Source organism: Oryctolagus cuniculus, chromosome 15, assembly GCF_964237555.1.
Source record: "Oryctolagus cuniculus chromosome 15, mOryCun1.1, whole genome shotgun sequence".
Classification (NCBI taxonomy): domain Eukaryota; kingdom Metazoa; phylum Chordata; class Mammalia; order Lagomorpha; family Leporidae; genus Oryctolagus; species Oryctolagus cuniculus.
Genome location: NC_091446.1, coordinates 25,655,149 through 25,675,503, shown reverse-complemented (window position 1 = coordinate 25,675,503; position 20,355 = coordinate 25,655,149). Strand labels below are relative to the sequence as shown.

General features: G+C 43.6%; 1 protein-coding gene across 1 annotated transcript in view; it reads left to right on the top strand.

Annotated features, from left to right (window-relative positions):
- Positions 1–336: 336 nt before the first annotated feature.
- Positions 337–20,355, top strand: part of CFAP58 (cilia and flagella associated protein 58) — a 112,291-nt gene continuing 92,272 nt past the window's right edge. The window contains exons 1-7 of the mRNA XM_008270490.4: positions 337–517; positions 5,940–6,221; positions 8,224–8,372; positions 12,499–12,655; positions 13,838–14,032; positions 17,520–17,657; positions 19,627–19,786. Of these exons, the coding sequence (XP_008268712.2) occupies positions 509–517; positions 5,940–6,221; positions 8,224–8,372; positions 12,499–12,655; positions 13,838–14,032; positions 17,520–17,657; positions 19,627–19,786 (1,090 nt within the window). The 5' untranslated portion in view covers positions 337–508. The remainder of the gene's footprint in view (positions 518–5,939; positions 6,222–8,223; positions 8,373–12,498; positions 12,656–13,837; positions 14,033–17,519; positions 17,658–19,626; positions 19,787–20,355) is intronic.

Sequence of the window (20,355 nt, the reverse complement as noted above, 5' to 3'; positions counted from 1 at the left end):
AGGGGCTGTGTCTGCTCGCCCTTCTTTCCCCTCACGTCTCACGCAGTAGCTGCTTCGTAAGGGTCGAATCCCCTTCGCTTCTCGTCACAAGCCTCATCCGGAACTCTCCAGTCCGCGTTTCCTCCCCAGCGTTAGTCCCTGCTCTTCCTGCTGGGTTCCCCACCGTCCTTTTCCTCGGGGGCCTCTTCCCCTTCGCCCTCTCTGACTGACGCGCACACCTTGGACTCCTCCCAGCCTCCCAGAGGCACCGCCCCCTCCGGGTTATATTTGCATATCCGCCTCCGAGCCCCCGCCCCTCTCGAACGTCCGCGCGCGCCCCTAGTGGGCGTGGCAGTTGCCAGGCGACGAGAGGACGCGCCGAGCGCCGGATTCCGGCCCTGAGCCGGCCATGGGGATAACGTGTCGCTGTTTTAGACCCTGAGGAGAGAGCACAGCCCCTTCTCCAGACTCCGGCCCAGTGTCTGCGGTCTCCACAGCAGCCCCTGAGGCCGCCCCAGAGAGCGTCAAGATGGCCGAGGTCAGGAGTCGGCGCCCTTCCCTGTCGTTTCTTGCTCGACCCATCGTTCCTGTCACAGTGATTCTGATCCTTCATCAACAGCCTATCTCTGCCTGCACCTTTACCTCCCCTGTCTTTCTCTGTTGGCCCTGGCCCTCTACCTCCCGTCCTGCCTTCAGTGGTGTGGACACACTCCGCACCCACTATTAAAGTGGGGCTGTGCCTAAAGCGGTAGGAAATTCGGGAGTTCACAGACCCATGCCTGACGTGTTTTAGGCAAAAGGTGGTGTCATAAGAGAGAGGCACACAGAAATACCGACGATGTCTCACCTGACTTGCGGACCTGGAGAAGGCTTCACAAATGCCCAGACCCCCATTCACCTACTCTTGACCCCCCTGTCACACCCTGATCCCTATGCTGTCACATGTCTTCAGGAAGGCCCTTCAGCCGCTGCCCTGTGTTGTCACTGACCCCTGTGTTAACATCTTGTAGCCTCTGTTTACTCCCCCATATTATAGCACACTGCGTCTTCAGCCTCACAGAGGGGAGATCATTTCTATGACCCTTCAGTGACCTCCTGCCTGCCCATTAGCTCCCTCATTTATAATCTCAGCAGCCTTAGGTCCTTGTCATCACTTGCCAGTCACAGCCTGCACCCACCATGGCCTTCCCCAAATCCTTCATCACTCATCAAAGCTCTTCTCCACTTCACCCATCACACAGTCACAGCCAGGACCAGTGACATGATTTGGTAACCTGGTGCAAAATAAAAGCACAGTGCCTCTTGTTTAAAAATTAAGACTTTCAATACTGGAGAGATGAGCATTCAACCAAGGGTGGGGTCTTCTGAGCAGGAACCCTTTGCAACAGAGTAGGTCCCACACCCATTAAGCCAGGCCTTGTCCCTCCTCTCAGCACCATCATGCCCTCACTCCCCTCTAACCGCTTCTCTTGTCCCCTCTTTACCACCTACATCTCCATCATGTGCCATCTCCCGTATTTCCAGTCCACCTTTGTACACTCCATCTGCTTGTGGTCAACAGCATCCTCCTTTCCTTGTCATAATATCTTTCAAACCCCCACCCCGCACATTCTCTGGGTCCCACCCCTTGCATTTCTGTCTGACATCCTTATTGCCGAGGCCACATTGCTTCTGCCCATACGTCATTCACCTGGTCTCTTTCCTTCCCAGTATGCTCCTCTTGCAGCTTCCTGTTTGCCTTTATTTTCCATTATTTCCTTTTGAGAGTGTTTCTCCTCTTCCTTCCCACTAGTCATCTTGGTTTATTTTCTTCTTCTTCATTGTGCATATATAAGCCCCAAATACCAATGCTGTGAACTAATTATTTCCCATTCCTTTTATTATTTCCTCTTGTTTTTTCCCCCCTCTTCTATTTTTTTTCTCACTGGACCTAAGCCAACTTTTCCATACCCCTCCTTTCGTGCTTCTCTGTTTCCATTCTGGCCCCATCACATTTTGCAGCTGTTTTCCGTGCCTGGCACATAGCAAATAATGGATAGGTGATGAATGAAGGAAGGAGTGTGGCAGGTTCTCTTTGATCACTTCATGTTGATACTATGCTTCGAAGATAGATACCATTATATGCTGTAACAGTGTAGAGGCCAACTGTTTATTGGTCACAAAGAAGAGATTATTTTTTCTTTACTCTTAGTATACTTTTTAATGATAAGTATACTTTTTTTTTTTGACAGGCGGAGTGGACAGTGAGAGAGAGAGACAGACAGAAAGGTCTTCCTTTGCCGTTGGTTCACCCTCCAATGGCCGCCGCGGCCAGCGCGCTGCGGCCAGCACATTGCGCTGATCCGAAGGCAGGAGCCAGGTGCTTCTCCTGGTCTCCCATGGAGTGCAGGGCCCAAGCACTTGGGCCATCCTCCACTGCACTCCCTGGCCACAGCAGAGAGCTGGCCTGGAAGAGGGGCAACCGGACAGGATCCAGTGCCCCGACCGGGACTAGAACCCGGTGTGCCGGCGCCGCAAGGTGGAGGATTAGCCTAGTGAGCTGTGGCGTCGGCCCGATAAGTATACTTTTTAATGATACTATGAAGAAGTTTATTTTGCTCATCAAAGTTTCTTTCGAACTTTCCTTTCTTTGATGTTCTTCCATTCCTGTGCTAAGCGTCAGGTGTATAGGGAAAACCTGGTTTGCAAACAAATCATTAGACTGGTGATCAAGTGTTGACATTAATGCCAGTTGCAGGAATGGAACTGAGAACATTGTTGTGATAAATTGTTGTGTGTGCTCATGTTAGCATCAACAAGGGGGAAGAACAGAGCAGCAGCATCACCATATTTCCTTAATGTGAGTTTTTCCTTCTTCGTGGAATTGCTACATTGTGGTCTTTGCAAGGATCTGCTTTTAGTCAGGAAGAAAACCTCTACTGAATTTAAAATTCATACTAAAGTCATTACACGAAATGTTATGGATATGCTTGTGACTCCACATATAATCTCCAAAGACTGGGTTTTGCTTGCTTGTCATCTTGTGAGATTTATTAACAATACAAGTATTTTTGAAAATCAAAAAATGTGTAGACTTTCTCCATACAGGGCAAGACAGAATTGTCAAAACTGAAGGTGAACTGGACTACTTACCCAAAATATTCAGAGTGAACTGGCATTTTTCTTTATTTTGGGATTAGAGGTGGTCTCAGTTTCTTTGATTAGCTATAGAATGTTGATGCCAAAGCCCTTTTTAGTGTAGAATATCAAAGCATAGGTTGCAAACATAAATAAGGCCCTGCAGATCTTAGCAGTCCTGTATGTGAAAGTCTTGAGTGATTCTCTATGGCTTTCAGAATAATGCATTCCATGTCCCTTGGAATGCTAGTCAGTGCTCCCAGTCTGTCCCTAATCTCCTAGCCAGTCTTCTGCTACCTTCTCCCTGCCATAGCTCTTAGACTTTGACTTGGTTGGATGATTGCAAGGCCTTGAGCATTTGCCTGAGCTTTGCCAGCTCAGCTCCTGGGAGTGTCCTTTCCCCTCATCTACCTGTAAAAATTCCACTTGTCCTTCTTGAACCCATTCAAATGCTACTTCCTTCATGAAATTTGCTTTATTCTTGCCACCGGGAGGGGGGTAATTCTGTCTTCTTGTGGGTTATTATAGAGTTTTGAATTCATCTTGTGGCAGGGTCAAAATTCTATACTTCCATCATCTGTGTAATAAACTCCACCAGCTATTAAAGCACAAATTCCCAGTGGGTAGGCACGCTTCCTCCTTCCCTCCCTTCCTCCTTCCCTCCCTTCCTCCCTCCCTCCCTTCATTTGTTTATTTGAAACACAGAGCAATGAGGGACAGGGAGAGACACAGACAGATCTTCCAGGTCTGAGCCAGGCTGAAGCCTAGAGCCAGGATCTACATCTGGGTCTCTCACATTGGTGGTGTAGGCCCAAGTACTTTGACATCCTCTGCTACTTTCTCAGGCATGTTGGCAGGAGTTTGGACTGGAAACAGAGTAGCAAGGACTCTAACCAGTGCTCCCATATGGGATTCTGGTTTTGTAGGTGGTGGCTTAACCTGTTATACTGCCCCAAGCTATTTTTTTCTTACCTTGGTATCTCGGCAGACTCCACCATAGAACTTACATATGGTAGATTTTCAGTATGTATTTACTGAGTTAATGAATACCTTTATTAACTATAGCCATTCTTTTTATTATTGTGCTATATCTAGCAAGAAGTAGGTGTACATGTTTGCTGGAGCAGTCATGGCAAAATACCACAAACGAAGTAGCTTAAAACAGCAGAAATTTATTGCCTCCCAGTTCTGGAGGCTAAAAGTCCCAAACCTGTAGGCAGGGCTGTACTCCCTCTGAGACTGTGAGTGTAATCCTTCCTTGCTTCTCCTGGCTACTGGTAGTGGTTGACAATCCTTAGTTTTCCTTGAATTGCAGTTGTATTTGTCCAAACTCTGCGTCCATCATCATCTCTGGGTTCAGATTTCTCCTTTTCACAAGAAAATCAGTCATACCGCGTGAGGGTATGACGCCTACTCCAGTGTGACCTCACCTTAACTAATTATACATAATTGCTATATTCCCAAATAAGATCACCATCATTGGTGCTAGAGCTAGGACTTCAACATCCTTTTATGGGGAACACAGTAGGGAAATAAGAGTTCCAATGTGTCTCCCTAAATGTCCTCAACTGCTAGGGCTGGGCCAAGCCCAAAGCAAGGACCCAGGAACTCAGTCCAGTTCTCCCACATGGGTGGCAGGAGCCCAATTATTTGAACCATCACCACTGCCCCCCAGAGTCTGCATTGGCAGGAGGCTGGAGCTGGGAATTGAATCCAGTCACTCCAATAGGCTCAGTGCCTACTTCCCTAGTTTTTTAAGGGACAGAAATGGTTAGGAAAACAGTCCATATTTCAGATTGGTTTCACTGTGAGTGTGATTTAATAGTATCTGTGCCAAGATCTCTGCACATCTGACTTCAACATGCCATGACTCCCCTCGGCAGTCCTTAGGAAAGTAAGCAGTACCCAGTGAAAATAGACCGAGGTTTGGAATAATCTTTTTTTTTTTTTTTTTTAAGATTTATTTATTTATTTGAAAGGCAGAGTTACAGAGGGGTAGAGGCAGAGAGAGTGAAGGAGGGAGAGGTCTTCCATCTGCTGGTTCACTTCCCAAATGGCCTCAATGGTTGGAACTGAGCTGATCTGAAGCCAGGAGCCAGGAGCTTTTTCCAGGTCTCTCATGTGGATGCAGGGGCCCAAGGACTTGGGCCATCCTCCACTGCTTTCCTAGGCCATAGCAGAGAGCTGTATCAGAAGTGGAGCAGCCAGGGCTCGAACCAGCACATGTATGGGATGCCAGCACTGAAGGTGGCAGCTTTACCTGTTATGCCACACACTGGCCTCCAGAATAATCTTAACAGCTACTAAAATTCATTGAATGCTGACTCTTTGCCAGGTATTTGGCTAAGTGTTTAACATCAACACTATTTAATCTAATCCTACATCAGGTAGTAGGGAATATTATTATCTTAATGCATACATATTCTACATATATATTTTAATGCATATGTTGTATGTATAGACAATGTGTATATATAGTGTGTGTATATTTACACACACACATGGGGATACTTCAAAAAGTTCATGGGGAGTGGAATTAAAAGGTAAATTTATTTTGTTGAAAATTTTATGAAATCCATGCATGATTTTTTCATAATACTCACTTCCATGAATGTTTTGAAGACCCCCTGTACACACACACACACACACACACAGTCTATGTACCTGTCTATGTATAAATGCATCAGAGCATAAACAAGACTACTTCCTGTCATGTAATGTTAGTTTTTCTGCTTGTTAATAGCTTTTATTTTGCATGTATGCAGGTCTTTCCTTCAGAGGTGGTAGCAATGTTTCCTTGTAAATGTTGCAATGCTGATTCCCATCTTTGCTCTTCTATGCAGGATAAGGGTGAAAAGCTAGTGCTGGAAGAAACTGCATTTGAGGAAATCGAAAGAGATTTTCAGGTGGTTCTTGGTGAACTTTCAGGAGATAAAAGTCTGGACAAATTTAGGATTGAATATGAGAAACTTCATGCCATCCTGAAAAAGTCTTACGACAATGAGAAGCGTCTGATGGCCAAATGCAGAGAGCTAAATGCAGAGATTGTGGTTAACTCTGCGAAGGTTGCCACTGCCCTGAAGGTCTCACAGGATGATCAGACCACCATTGCATACCTGAAGAAGGTCAGTGGTCCAGAGAGCGTGAGCCTGCCCTTAAAATATCCCAGCTCGAGGCTGCTGGTCAAAGAGTAGCTGGGTAAAAAATTTACATGATTTAAACTTTCATTAAGCTGGGGAGTAATGCTCTTTTTCAAAGAAAGTAATTCTCCAGGGTGAATTTCGCCATGCGGAAAATACTGGAGGGCCTTACTGCTTGGTTTCTGGGGAATAATGGGTTAGCAAAAAGACTTAGAGATAAGTAAATGCGGTATTAGGAATGTCCGTACTTCTTGTTTATTGCAAGATGAGCAATTAAATATCTCATGATGACAGCTTGTTAAAGATATTTTCCCATTTCTACTTTTCCTCTTTCTGGAGTAGAGATTATCTTGAGAATTCCAAATGTGGTGTCCTTGACCTTCCCCATATCCCCTTGCTTCTCATTTGATCCACCCAATTCCTCATGATAGGAGAGAGGGGATTCAATCCCAGGGGATATGGAGGAAGTGTTGCTTTACTTTCTGCTGTATTTTTTCATCCTCAAGTATGTTATATAATTTTGAAGATAAAACATAAATGTTCCTTGTTGATCTTAGGGTGATAAGAGATCAAGACATATTCATTTACAAAACCTTAGTTATATGAAATAATTTATAATTTTTTTGGACCATTCTCTTGATATGCAACTAGATGTCATCCAATTCAAACTAATTTCCAAGACCAGTACAAAATAAGCCTTACCTGGTTTTTTGAGTGTTATTTTTTTTTACTCTATTGTAATTTTCTTCATCTCCTTCCTGAAAAACCAATATAAGAAGGCTTTTATTTATTTTATGATGAGAAAAATCAATTTTCATTGTATGTTTACAATGGAAATGGGAGTCATGAATTGATTATCATGTATTTGGTAAAGTTGATTTGGATAAAACTTTATGAAATCATTTAAATATCCTTCATTTGCTTTGCCAGAATGGGATTGCTACATAAGAACATATCCTAGAAATTGACATTTTGTTTTTAGTCACTATATTATGTGCTGTGGTTACTCAAGAGTTGTTTCTTCAATATAATAGTGAGCATGAATTTATTAAATTAAGTTAAACACTCTCATTCACTCATTTTATTTCTTGACAACATGAAAGTGGAATATTTTCACTTAAAGCTTATAGGTCCTTCTCTGTCTAAACGGCTGGCACTCCACTTGACAATATTTTGCAGGAAAGCTAAGTGTCGAGGTAAAATTCAGTGCTGTTGCAACGCCCTGTCCTTTGCTCGCTACTCCAGGGGCTGTAATTCACTTTTGAGTTCTTGTGTTAATCCTCGACATTGCTTCTCACAGCAATAGGGAAGCCAAGGCTGTATGAATCATTGTTTCCATTCCCTGCTGTGGGTTTTATTTCTCCGCTAAAAGCATTTGAGATGACAAGGCATGGGTTTGGGTTTCCAGAAATTGGAATTACCAAAGTTTTTGTGTACAATTACGTCACAGGGAAGAACAGCGTCACTCTGGGTTGTTCTAAAGATAACTTTGCCATCCAGAATCTCACTTGGGATTGAGGACAAAATATATTTTCTATATGTAAATCTACCAAGAGATTCACTTCAATCTACCAGTTTAGGATTTGGATCTATGACCATTCTCCATGTGATAAAGTTTTCTTTGGGTAGTTATTTGGACTTGGAAAGCATATAAAATTGCAGCTTTAATTTTGTAACCCTGCCAACATCTTTATGTCAGAAACAATCCCCTTAGAGTAGCCTCGGTAGTGTGTGAGTCTTGTAGCCACCCTCACCTACCCAAGAAAATATGTGCTTTGCTCGTCCCCCTCTTTCCCAGTGCTGCTCACTGTTGACTAGCTCATGCTGGACAGTAAGTCAGGACAAACTCATGCACAATGTGTAACATATAACACATAAAATTCTTTCCCCATAAATGACTACTACACTGTAGTACTTTATTTGCTAGCTTATCATGCACCTGGAACCCAGTGTGGTTTTTCTCACTGATATCCCATGGCCCATCTAGGAAGTTGAAAAGGCCTGGAAGATGGTGGACTCAGCCTATGATAAGGAGCAGAAGGCGGAGGAGACGATTCTTGCCCTGAAAGAGGAAATAGTGAACATGACCAAACTAGTCGAGCAAGGGTCTGGACTGACATTGGACCAAGATAGCAAGTAGGTCACAGCCTTTTTTGATGTAAGTTGAGCTTGCTTTTGTGGAAACCTTCTTCAATAGACAGCCTGGGGCTTGCTGGTATCTTCTTGAATATTCTCTGTGATACAAGACAATTACTATATATCAATGAAAAAAAATTACTTGATTCAAAAAAACAAATATAAAAAACCAACCAAAATCCAATTCTCCTTTGATGGCTTTCCACAGATGGTTTTCTTTTCCAATTTTTATTGATTTTATTTATGAGAGAGAAGGAGAGGGAAGAGGGACAAGGGGAGAGAGAGGGGGAGAGGGGAGAGGGGAGAGGGAGAGGATTTTTTTATCTGCTGGTTTACTCCTCTAACACCTGCAAGAGCCAGAGCTGGCCAAGGCTGATGTCGAGAGTCAGGAACTCAATGCAGGTTTCCAACATGGATGGCAGGACCCAACTACTTTGAGCCTGTTGCTTCCTAGGGTGAGCAATAGCAGGAGGCAGGAACAGAGCTTGGACTCAAAGGCAGGTACCCTGGGCCGGTGCCGTGGCTCACTAGGCTAATCCTCTGCCTTGCGGCGCCGGCACACCGGGTTCTAGTCCCGGTCGGGGCGCCGGATTCTGTCCCCGTTGCCCCTCTTCCAGGCCAGCTCTCTGCTGTGGCCCGGGAAGGCAGTGGAGGATGGCCCAAGTGCTTGGGCCCTGCACCCCATGGGAGACCAGGATAAGTACCTGGCTCCTGCCATCGGATCAGTGCGGTGCATTGGCCGCAGTGCGCTGGCCGCGGTGGCCATTGGAGGGTGAACCAATGGCAAAGACCTTTATCTCTGTCTCTCTCTCTCTCTCACTGTCCACTATGCCTGTCAAAAAAAAAAAAAAAAAAAAAAAAAAAGGCAGGTACTCTGACATGGGATGCAATTATCTCAAGTGGTATCTTAACTGTTGGACTAAACACCTGCCCCTGTTTCATACTCCTTTTCTCCACACACAGAATTTCTTATTTGTGGTTATATTAAACTTATGGCTCTATAAAAGTCATTACTATATAAATTTACTCACTTTAAAATTATTTCTCTCAAACTGTATAGAACAGAACTGGCTATCTTAGAGTCCCAGCTTTTCTCATTTGCACGTCATGATTAATTTAATCAACACCTTCCCCATGCCCTCAAGTTCTAGACCAGAAATCAGAGTTAACTGGGGCCAGTGCTATGGAACAGTGGGTTAAGCAGCGGCCTGCTGTGCTGGCATCCCATATGGGCACTGGTTCGAGTCCTGGCTGCTCTACTTCCAATGAAAGTGGAGATCTCTCTGTCTCTGTCTCTCCTCTCTCTCTGTAACTCTACCTGTCAACTAAATAAGTAAATCTTAAAAAACAACAACAGGGTTGCTCTTCACCTCTGCCACTCCTTCCTCCCTGAAAGCTTTGTCTTGCTGCTTTGATCTTCCCAGCATCACCTTTCCCTCCATCTCACCACCAGCACCTCTGCCTTGATTCATGCCCCCTGTTGTTTGCTGCACTTGGCTGTAGCCTTCTTGCTGGTCTCCCTGTCTACAGGAAGACTTTTCCCTCTTTATTTCATCAAGGCTACCAGATTTATGCTTCTGAAATGTGTATGCCCCTATCCCCAGCATGAGCATGTTTGATAGCCACCATAACCAAAGGATAAAACCCAGATCCCCAGGAATGTTGTGTGGATCCCTTGATAAATCTGCCCCAGTTGGGCTCTTCTAGTCTCATGCGTAGCCACACCAGGTTGCTCATGCCTCTGTGCCTTTGCACACTCTGCTTCCTATGTGTGGAATGCCTCTTCTTCCATTCTTCCTTCAAGACCTATCTCAAACACTGTCTTAACTTCATCACCATCAGCATCTCTATTCCAACCCCCTCTCCACCTCCAGACCCTAGTGGCTAGGCTGAAAGAATCAATATGTTCTCTATTTCCATAGGATCCAGCATGTGTTTCCAGTATGGCGCTGATCATGTTATGCCAAAATTATTTATTGATATGCTTGTCTACTCATTAGGCTGCGAACTTCCTGGAGGAAGACAACTTAATATCCCCTTCAGGAGTCTGGCCCAGGGTAGAGCACGCACAACATCACATCAGTTAATGAGTCAGGAGTGAGCGTACATTTCCATGGGCATCTTCAACCAATTATAAGTGTTCTCTCAGTTTCTTATGCCTTCCCAATTCATTGACCCAGTGTTGATATGTCTAAGCATAGCTGTTGGGGGAGGGACTAGGAAAAACAAACAGAAGATGGGATCCCTATAGTGATGGACCCTACCACCTTCTTGACAAAGTCAAGCATATTCAGAGCCAGTACTGAAGAGCAGTGCAAGGGAATAGATTCACATAGGATGAGGTGGTTTTTGTTTGTTTGTTTGTTTTTGTTTTTGTTTTTAGAATTGGAAGAGATTGAGGAGGGGAACTATAATGACTGTTCAGCCCAGAATTTTATCTGCAGTCACGTGCTCAGATGTTCCTCCTCATAGTAACCTTGAAATTTGAGGTTTTATTGCCGGAGAAGAGTTTAAGTGCAGATGTGAATGTTCTTTATTGAAACTTTATGTTAAATCAAAGGTGCTGGTAAATAAACATTGTCAAATCCCCATTTTTTAAAAAAAGTTTTATTTTTTGAAAAAGAGAGAGGCCGGCGCCGCGGCTTACTTGGCTAATCCTCCACCTGCGGTGCTGGTACCCTGGGTTCTAGTCCTGGTTGGGATGCCGGATTCTGTCCCGGTTGTTTCTTTTCCAGTCCAGCTCTCTGCTGTGGCCCGGGAAGGCAGTGGAGGATGGCCCAAGTGCTTGGGCCCTGCACCCGCATGGGAGACCAGGGAGAAGCACCTGGCTCCTGGCTTCGAATCGGCGCAGTGCACCAGCCATGGCGGCTGTTTTGGGGGTGAACCAACGGGAAAAGAAAAGACTTTTCTCTCTGTCTCTCTCTCACTGTCTAACTCTGCCTGTCCAAAAAAAAAAAAAAAAAAAAAAAAAAGAGAGAGAGAGAAAGAGAGAGATCTTCCATCTGCTGGTTCACTCTCCAAATTTCCACAACGGCTAGGCCAAAACCAGAGCCTGGAACTCCTTTCTGGTCTCCCAGTGGGTGACAGGGGTCTGAGCAGTTGGGCCATGTTCTGCTGCTTTCCCAGGCACATTAGCAGGCAGCAGTAGAGCAGCCTGGTCTCCATCCAGGGCTCATATGGGATGCTAGTATCACAGGTGGTTACTTAACTCTCTGCACCAGGACTCTGGCCTCCTTGTTCTGATTGGTCATTTGATGACTGTCAGCTGCAAGTCCTCAGGGCATGTTCTTTGCTGTGTCAGCTCTGAGAGCTGCCTTGATCCAGATTCATTCTTCTGCTGATGTCATAGCCGTCTCAGCTCTTACCTTCTGCAGGCTCAAATTCTGCAGAAGGTCATGCCAGATCATGTGGAATTGGTTTTTGAAGTGCAGAGATACCTGGTTTACAATTCAAATCAATGAATGTTATCACATACTCTCCAAAAACCAACATCGTGAATGATTTTCCAAATTTTGTTCTTGGGAACATTTTATTTGGGCCTCATCCCTTTGGGAAAAACTATTCTCCTTGGGTGAATGGATAGAAAAGTGGTGATGCATACTATTTGCTTACAATTATGTTTCATGTTAGACTTTATGACTGTGATTATAGCCCTCCAGTGGATATGTAAAACAAATAATGTCTTGAATTGATATCTCCTTAGGGTTAATTACAAGAGTTGACAATAGCAATACAGTCTTAGCAACAAATTTGAATAATACAAAGGTGTGGAAAGTATAGTCTCACAAGTTTTCCACCTCAAATTCCTCAGAGATAGCCAGTTACCTGATTGGAGTTGTTTTCTAGCCTTCTGTTAAAATGCCCATTAGACATACATGCACACAAGACACACAAATAGGTACTGTTTATTTCTTTAAAAATGAAGAAAAGATTATATTGTGCATATTATTATTGGCATTTCTTATTTCTCAGTTAACAACTCCTGTTTCAGGGCATAAAGATCTTTCTCTTTAACAACTAAATAAATAGTGTTCATTGTTGACTTGGAAGATGAGCTCAGGGGGTGATCTGAAGGGCCCATGAGCAGATGGCCACTTAGCCTGACTCCTGTATTCTTCCTTTTCAGTATCCGAGATTTACTGAAGTTCAAAGAAGAAGTGACAAAAGAGCGAGACCAGCTCTTGTCAGAAGTGGTGAAATTACGAGAGGCCTTAGCTCAGACCACTGGACAGCAGCAGGAAACAGAGAGATCGAAAGAAGAGGCAGAGCAAGTCATCAGTCAGGTCCGTCCTGCCTCGCAGGGCAAGATAAAGGACTGCTACCTCCCTGGAGATTCCCGGTGCTTTTCTAGTCTCCCTTCCCATCTTGTTCTTCCCTTGAGCCCAAATCGAGCATCTTCTGCTCTGCTTCTTTCTCTGTTTGATTCTTGTGAGAACGGTCTTACTTGAGTCATTTTTTTTCTCCACTTCCGCTGTCTCAGAAGTCAGGACAGCAGGGACTCCCTGCTTAGAATTCTGGGTCAAGCAGCTGTGCCCTGTGAAGGCCAAGATTCCAGCATCTAAAAGTGCTGGAGAGGAGTTCCTTTGGCCTTTCAGTTAGAAAAACCACCTAACCAAATCCTTTCGGACAGTTTTATATAAAGCCAGAAATAAATTAGATAGTACACACTGTGCAGTTTCCAGGAGAATAACACAAGACTTCTTTCAGTGTGAAAAAGACTTTAATAGAATTTGAACACCAAGGTGAAACTACTGTGCTTTGTTTAGCAATGTCCAGGACAATGTGAAACACAGTTTCATGTTTAAGGTAGCCAACCACACTTTTTAGAAGTCTCTAATGGTGAACTGGATGAAATTTTTCCAGGTATAATGTCGTTAGGATTCTGGGCCTGCATATTTAGTTGATTTTTTTTTTTTTATTTGACAGATAGAGTTAGTGAGAAAGAGAGACAGAGAGAAAGGTCTTCTTTCCATTGGTTCACCTCCCAAATGGCCACTATGGTCAGAGCTACGCCGATCCAAAGCCAGGAGCCAGGTGCTTCTCCCTGGTCTCCCATGGGGTGCAGGGGCCAAGCACTTGGGCCATCCTCCACTGCACTCCCGGGCCACAGCAGAGAGCTGGACTGGAAGAGGAGCAACTGGGACTAGAACCTGGTGCCCATATGGGATGCTGGCGCTGCAGGCGAAGGATTAGCCAAGTAAGCCACGGTGCTGGCTCCAAGTTGATTTTTTAATAATCTATTGTGGATATGTTGGCTACGATTAGGGTAGGCATTCGGTGTCAAGGCCCTGAGAAATAATTTAGAATATTCCTGACAAATTTGAATATTGGGGCTCAAGGATGATATAAAGTGACTGCCCTGGACATCACAGGCCTGAGGGGTTGGGGCACAGGGGCTTGGCTGGTTGAGATCCGCCATGGCAAGGGGTCATTCCCATCTCTCCTCTCCTCTCTGTATCCTTTAGTTTCAGCAAGAAATCCAGCAACGTCAGAATGAAGCTTCGCGGGAGTCGCGGAAGAAGGAGAAGCTGGAGAAGGAGCTCAAGCAGATCCAGGTGGACATGGACAGCAGGCAGGCAGAGATCAAGGCCCTGCAGCAGTATGTGCAGAAGAGCAAGGAGGAGCTCCAGAAGCTGGAGCAGCAGCTGAAGGAGCAGAAGGTGAGCTGCGTGGGCTGTGCCGGGCCCAAGGAAGCACAGTAAGAGTTCCTTTGTTCACAGTCTGCTGGTGCATTTTGAATTTTTTTGCACATCCCTTCACTACTGGTGATGGTAACTTACAGTTAACACCGTAAGTTGATTTTTGTGCTCATCCTGGGTAGTTATGCCCTCTTTCCCCCCTAGTTCCAAAGAGTTAATTAACTTCCTCCTAGCTTTTTATTGTTGTATAATATATACATAAAGAATATATGTGTCACAAGCATGGAGCTTGCTGAATTTTCACCATTTGAACACACCTTGGTTACCTGCACCCATCCCAAGGAACAGAAGAACAATGGGAGCATCCCAGAAACCCTTTGAAGCCCCTCCCAGTCATTGTGCCCCCCAAAAGACCATCTCTATCCTGAATTCTAAGCAGAGCTTAGTTTTACCTGCTTTTTTACTTCACAGAAATGAAATATTATAGGACGTACTTTTTAATGTATATCTTCTGTTGCATTCTGTTTGGGATATTCATTCATGTTGTTGCCATTTAGTTGTAGATCTATAATGTCCAGTATGGTTGCCAGTAGCTACATGTGGCTGTTTAAATCGAATTCATTAAAATTAAGTGAAAGTAGAAGTTCCTTTCCCCAGTTGCACTGGCGTCATTTCAGATGCTCAGTACCCATAGATGGCTGGTGAATACCGTATCATTACAGGGAGAGAACATTTGCACCATTGCAGAAAGTACCACTGGACAGAGCTCAGTGCACCATTAACTCTCATCGCTGTATCATATTCCATTATATGCATATGACATGGTTTACTTTTAATTTAAAATTATTTATTTGAGGAGCAAAGAGACAGGGTGAGCTCTCCCTTCTTTTGGTTCAGTCTCCAAATGCCCACATCAGCTGAGGCTCAGTCAGGCTGAAGCCCAGAGCCTGGAATTCAGTCCGAGTCTCTCACTTGGTTGTCAGGGACTCAACTACTTGAGCCGTCACCACTGCCTCCCAGGGTGTACCTTAGTAAGAAGCTGGAGTTGGGAGCTGGAGCTGTGATGCAAACCCAGGCATTCTGATATGAGCTGTGTAAGGAAAAGAATGCAGATTGGTGCCTCCTCACGCGGGGCACCAAATGTAAGAAAAAAGAATGCAGAACAGAGAAAGGAAACAGAATAGGAACTCACAGCCAGACCGAATTAATTCAGAGAAAATGAATCTGCAGAGGTGGGTGACCAACTACTAGCGTACACACAGACCAAAAGAACACATGGCAGAGGGCCCAGACCCTAGCAGGCTGGGCCTTTTTATATCCTAGGTGGACCAGGAGTCGGGGTGGGGCGCAATAGGTAGAGCTTCTCCATACTGGTTCTTCAAGTTGGTCCCACTGGCTTCCAAACCTGGGGAAGAATGCAGAGGATGGGGTGCGGAACACTACAGGGTGTGAGACAGAACTGGTCTCTTGAAAGAAGGCAGGGGTAACAAGAACCTGCAGTGGCTGAGGCTTATGTCCTTGTTCCATCAGGATGCAGGTGTCCCAGGTGGTGTCTTAATCACTATGCCAAACATCCTTTCTCATAATTTATTGTTTTTTAATCTTTAATTTATTTTTAAAGATTTATTCATTTATTTGAGAATCAGAGTTACACAGAGACAGGAGAGGCAGAGAGAGAGAGAGAGGTCTTCCACCCGCTGGTTCACTCCTCAACTGGCCGTAACGGCCAGAGCTGCACCCATCCTAAGCCAGGAGCCAGGAGCCTCTTCTGGGTCTCCCAAGTGGGCGCAGGGGTCCAAGGACTTGGACCTCTACTACTTCCCCAGGCCACAGCAGAGAGCTGGATGGGAAGTGTAGCAGCCCGGACTCAAACCAGTGCCCATATGGGATGTGGACACTGCAGGTGGTGGCTTTACCTGCTACACCACAGCACCAGCCTCATAATTTATTTTTAATTTTCAACTTTAGGAAACCATGCTCAGTTTTTATGCGTTTTTATTATGGCACTATTTTTAACATTTCCCTATTATAATGATTTAAGGTAGCACAAATATTAGTAATTCTATTGTCTTCTCATTTCTTAAAGAAGCAATTCATATAATTGCAAAATCTTTTTTAATGATTTATTTGAAAGGCAGAGTTATATATAGAGAGGGAGAGACAGAGACAGAGAGAGAGAGAGAGAGATCATCCATCTACTGGTTCACTCCCCAAATGGCCACAACAAGCGGGGCTGGGCCAAGACAAAACCCGGAGCCTGGAGTTTCTTCCAGGTCTCCCACATGGGTACAGGGGCCCAAGCCCTTGGGCCATCTTCTGACACTTTCACAGGCACATTAGTGGGGAACTGGACTTTAAGTAGAGCAGCCAGGACCAGAACCAGTGCCTATATGAGATGGTAGTGCTGTAGACCAAGCTTAACCCACTGTGCCACAGCACTAGCCCTAAAATCTTTTCTTAAAAATATCTTCTCTCTGGGTGTTAGCTCCAAAGAATTAGCAAGTCATTCAGTATTTTTCTACTTTTAAAACATAGATATTAGAATGCATGTCTTTGCCAGTTGCTTTATTCGTTTTATATAAAGCCAAAAGTCAAATAGGTAATACAGAGTGTGCAGTCTCCAGAAGAAAAATGTGAGATGTCTCTGAACATGAAATTTGAAAGGCTTTTGGGTATCAGAATAAAACTATATGCTTTACTTAGCAATATACAAGATTCCTGTAAGACACAATCGCATATTTAGCATAGCTGATTACATTTTATTTAGTCCCTATTGATGGGAAATAGGATGAATTCTTTCCATGCTTGAATTTTGCATGCATGGGAGTTATATTTTTGAATAAATACCCAAACCATTCTCTCTGCTCATTTTCTATCTCCTGCTCCTAATATTCCCCCAATAGAAATGACCTCCAAGGTAGAATTCTTTGTTTCTATAAAACCATGTCTGCTCACGACATTCATAGTAGGGAAGAGGAAAATCTAGCAGATAGAAGTCACTCCACTGCTGCTGCAGGGTTTCGACTTCAGTTGGATTGAAGGGGCCTGCCTCTGTGTTGGTGTTAGAGAATGGTTCTGTTCACGGAAATGTTGTAGGCATGTTAATGCAAGACTTGCTTCTGAAGATGTAGCTTATAAAACCAGTTTGAATCTCTAGCTCATTTGCAATGATTATAGCAATTGTTGCATACGCAAAGCCTGCCAAATGGCAAACAGGCATTAAAATATTTATCCACCACCTGCGAACAAGACTTCCCAAGGCTCTCAGAAAAAAAAAAAATTACGCTCACTGTGTTGTTCATTAGAAGGCGCCATTCTCCTCAGCCATTTAACATTCATCATATTTGAGTGTGTGAGAGCTTTCAGTAGGGAAAAAGAACAGTTTCTACAAAGACAGAAAAGTGTGGTGGCTGTTATCTTCCCAGGAGGCATGGGGGCCTCCTGTGTGTGTATGCAGATACTGTAATCAGATTAAAAAGCATTAACCAGCCTGTTCCACGCCTTTCAGATATTGAATGAGAGAGCTGCAAAGGAACTCGAGCAGTTTCAGATGAGAAATTCGAAGCTTCAGCAAGAGAACGAACAGCACAGTTTGGTTTGTGAGCAGTTAACCCAGGAAAACCAGCAGAAGGCGTTGGAGCTCAAAGTAAACCCCAAGTGAAATGCCTGTCCCCTAGTACTTCCTTTCTCATTACTTACGAACACAGGTTTGCCTTTGTGGTTGCAGCCTTTGCCTGGATAACCCGTGTTAGCTCCACTGGAGCCTTGGGCCATCAGAGGCAGGTGTGAGCCTACAGTGATTGCTTTAGGCCTGGAAGCAGACAGTTTGATAACTTTCGTTCTTAGGAAATCACGAACCTGATTATTGATCATATGATTATGCAAATACGTTCCAAAGCAAGATCTGATGTTCATCTCTGTAACTAGCCTTGCAAGTAACCCACTTGCCTGGAGCTAGAAACCATTTGTGTGCATGAGTAGCAAAGAATTCAGATATGTTTCACTACATATACGGAGAAGGTGGGGTGGCAGGACTCGGGGGACGGATTGATACTGATGGGTATTTATACCCAGGGTTATAGAGTCATGATTTTTCTACTATCCAAATTTGTTTCAAGAAAGGGTTCCATTCTCCTTTCTGTCCTCATTGGAGAGTGTTGCAAATTAAGTTTGAGTAACAATTTTATACTTATTATGTGTATTGGATATATACTGTGTGCCTACATGACTAACTGAATAATTTTGTGTTTATCAGTTTAATTTGGAACCAACCCACATCCTTTAGTTTAGTTATGTTATAATACTGGGCATAAAAGGAGTAGCCTATCAAGACTACATGGATTTGAACAGCGAACCATAACTTTTTTGTGTGTTACTGTCTCCTGAGGATCTGATAAACATGCATGTCCACATTCATGCACACACTTATATGCACCTCTTGCTTCTTGTTTTGAATGCATCTTGGAAATAGGAGAGTTTTCTAGGATGTTTCTGAAGTCCAACCCTGGGGCCTGGGTTAATAATCATTGCATTCAAACATTTTAGAACTGAAAGGGACCTTAAAGTCAACCACCTTGAACTTTATAGGGCCTCAGCCTGAGGAATTTTTAAAGCAGTCCATGATGGATTGACTCAAAACCATTTTTTATGAGAATGCAGTAAGTTGAAGCAGAAGTGAAATGACTCCTTGAGTCAGAATAATATATTAGCCCCTAATGTGAAATTAAAGTAAAAATACTTATGTCATGAATTCTTGCCTTTGTTAACATGATGGGGGCATCTTGAAGATGGACCATGTTTGTTAGATTCTCAGCCCAGTAGGTTTTGGCCTCTGGCAGTAACCTGAGGCTAACATGCACAACTAATTTCAGGTCTCTTCCTCATGGTCAGGAGTTGAGATAATTGCCAACCTTTGTTTGCAGAAGAATCTCCAGCTGCTTTTCCAGTCATTTCTAAGGCTCACATTTTAAAAAAGTGATTTAATTAATGTGTAAAGCCATATAGGTTGAAGTTCAAACATCTGATGAATATCTGGTGCTATTCTTTTCTAGGATAATTTTGGGGGTACCTTTTGCCATTATGAGGACTTGCCTCTTCCTGTTGCCTTGTCCACCTGTCCATCTGTACATCCATCCACTAACACACTTTGAGAAAGGAAGACCCCTTCTGTAGTGGATGCAGTTGGGCTACAGTGACTCCATGGCTCCAGAAGAGTGTTTGAATATTTTATAGCATGTTCATAACCTTCTCAGAGAGATCAATTTTTAAGTTCATGAAAATTGTTCATTGAATACAATGTTTCTATAAAATTCATGTTTATGATATTTGCGATTCAGTAATTTTATTTTGCTTGATACCACATTTATGGTACCTTAAGACACCAAATTTTATCATCTTTTCATTATTTTTAGCTTGTGTAGACACATATTTTATTCAGAGAATACTTTCTCAATTTCTTTCAAAATCAAACAGTGTATGTTTTGATTTAATCACATAGAACAACCTTACACTGACATAGGAAGAATTTCCTTCTATTGATTCTGAGTTTGCCATCATTCAATCACTGGTTCTTTATTTACTCAGTGTCCTGAATAATTCTCTCTTGTTAATGACAGGCCAAAGAGGAAGAAATCCATCTGATGCGCCTCGACATCGGGAAGCTCAACAAAATCAGGGAACAAATCCATAAGAAGTTGCACCAGACTGAAGATCAAAAAGCAGAAGTGGAGCAGAACAGAGAAACCCTGAAAAATCAGATCTTGGGATTTGAGAGAGGTAAACCATTTTGTGCTTTGTTTTATTAATTTATAAACATTTCATTAGTGACTAAAGTCATCTTGCAACCCAGGGCTCCATGGCATGCAAACCATGCCAAATGAAATCAATAAAAAAGCACAAAAATGGATTAACAGTCAATATGGATGGGGCATCATTCTGGAAAACTTAAATTCTCTTATGTTAAAAAAAAAAGTTTTTCAAAAGGTTATGTTAGCACGAGGTAAAGCCAGCCGAAAATATTGTTCCACTTTTGTCAGTGGAGCAGATAACAGAGACATTCTTCTGTCTGGATCTATGGAAGATGGGATATGCCACAATGAATTGGCCTTCGTTAGCAACCTATTGTATCAAAGAGTCAGTGGAATAGGAAGAAATAGTTGCTAACATCTGTTCTCTGTTGGTGCTTTAGCAAATGATGAATCCCTGCTTTATACAGCTGACACTGACCTATGAAGGAAAATCTAAGTGCCAGGAGAGGGACTGAAAAATCAGCGAGGATGCAAACTCTGGGGTCAGAGCTGCCTGGGTTTAGGTCCCAATTCCATCCCATGTACTTGCTGGGGGTT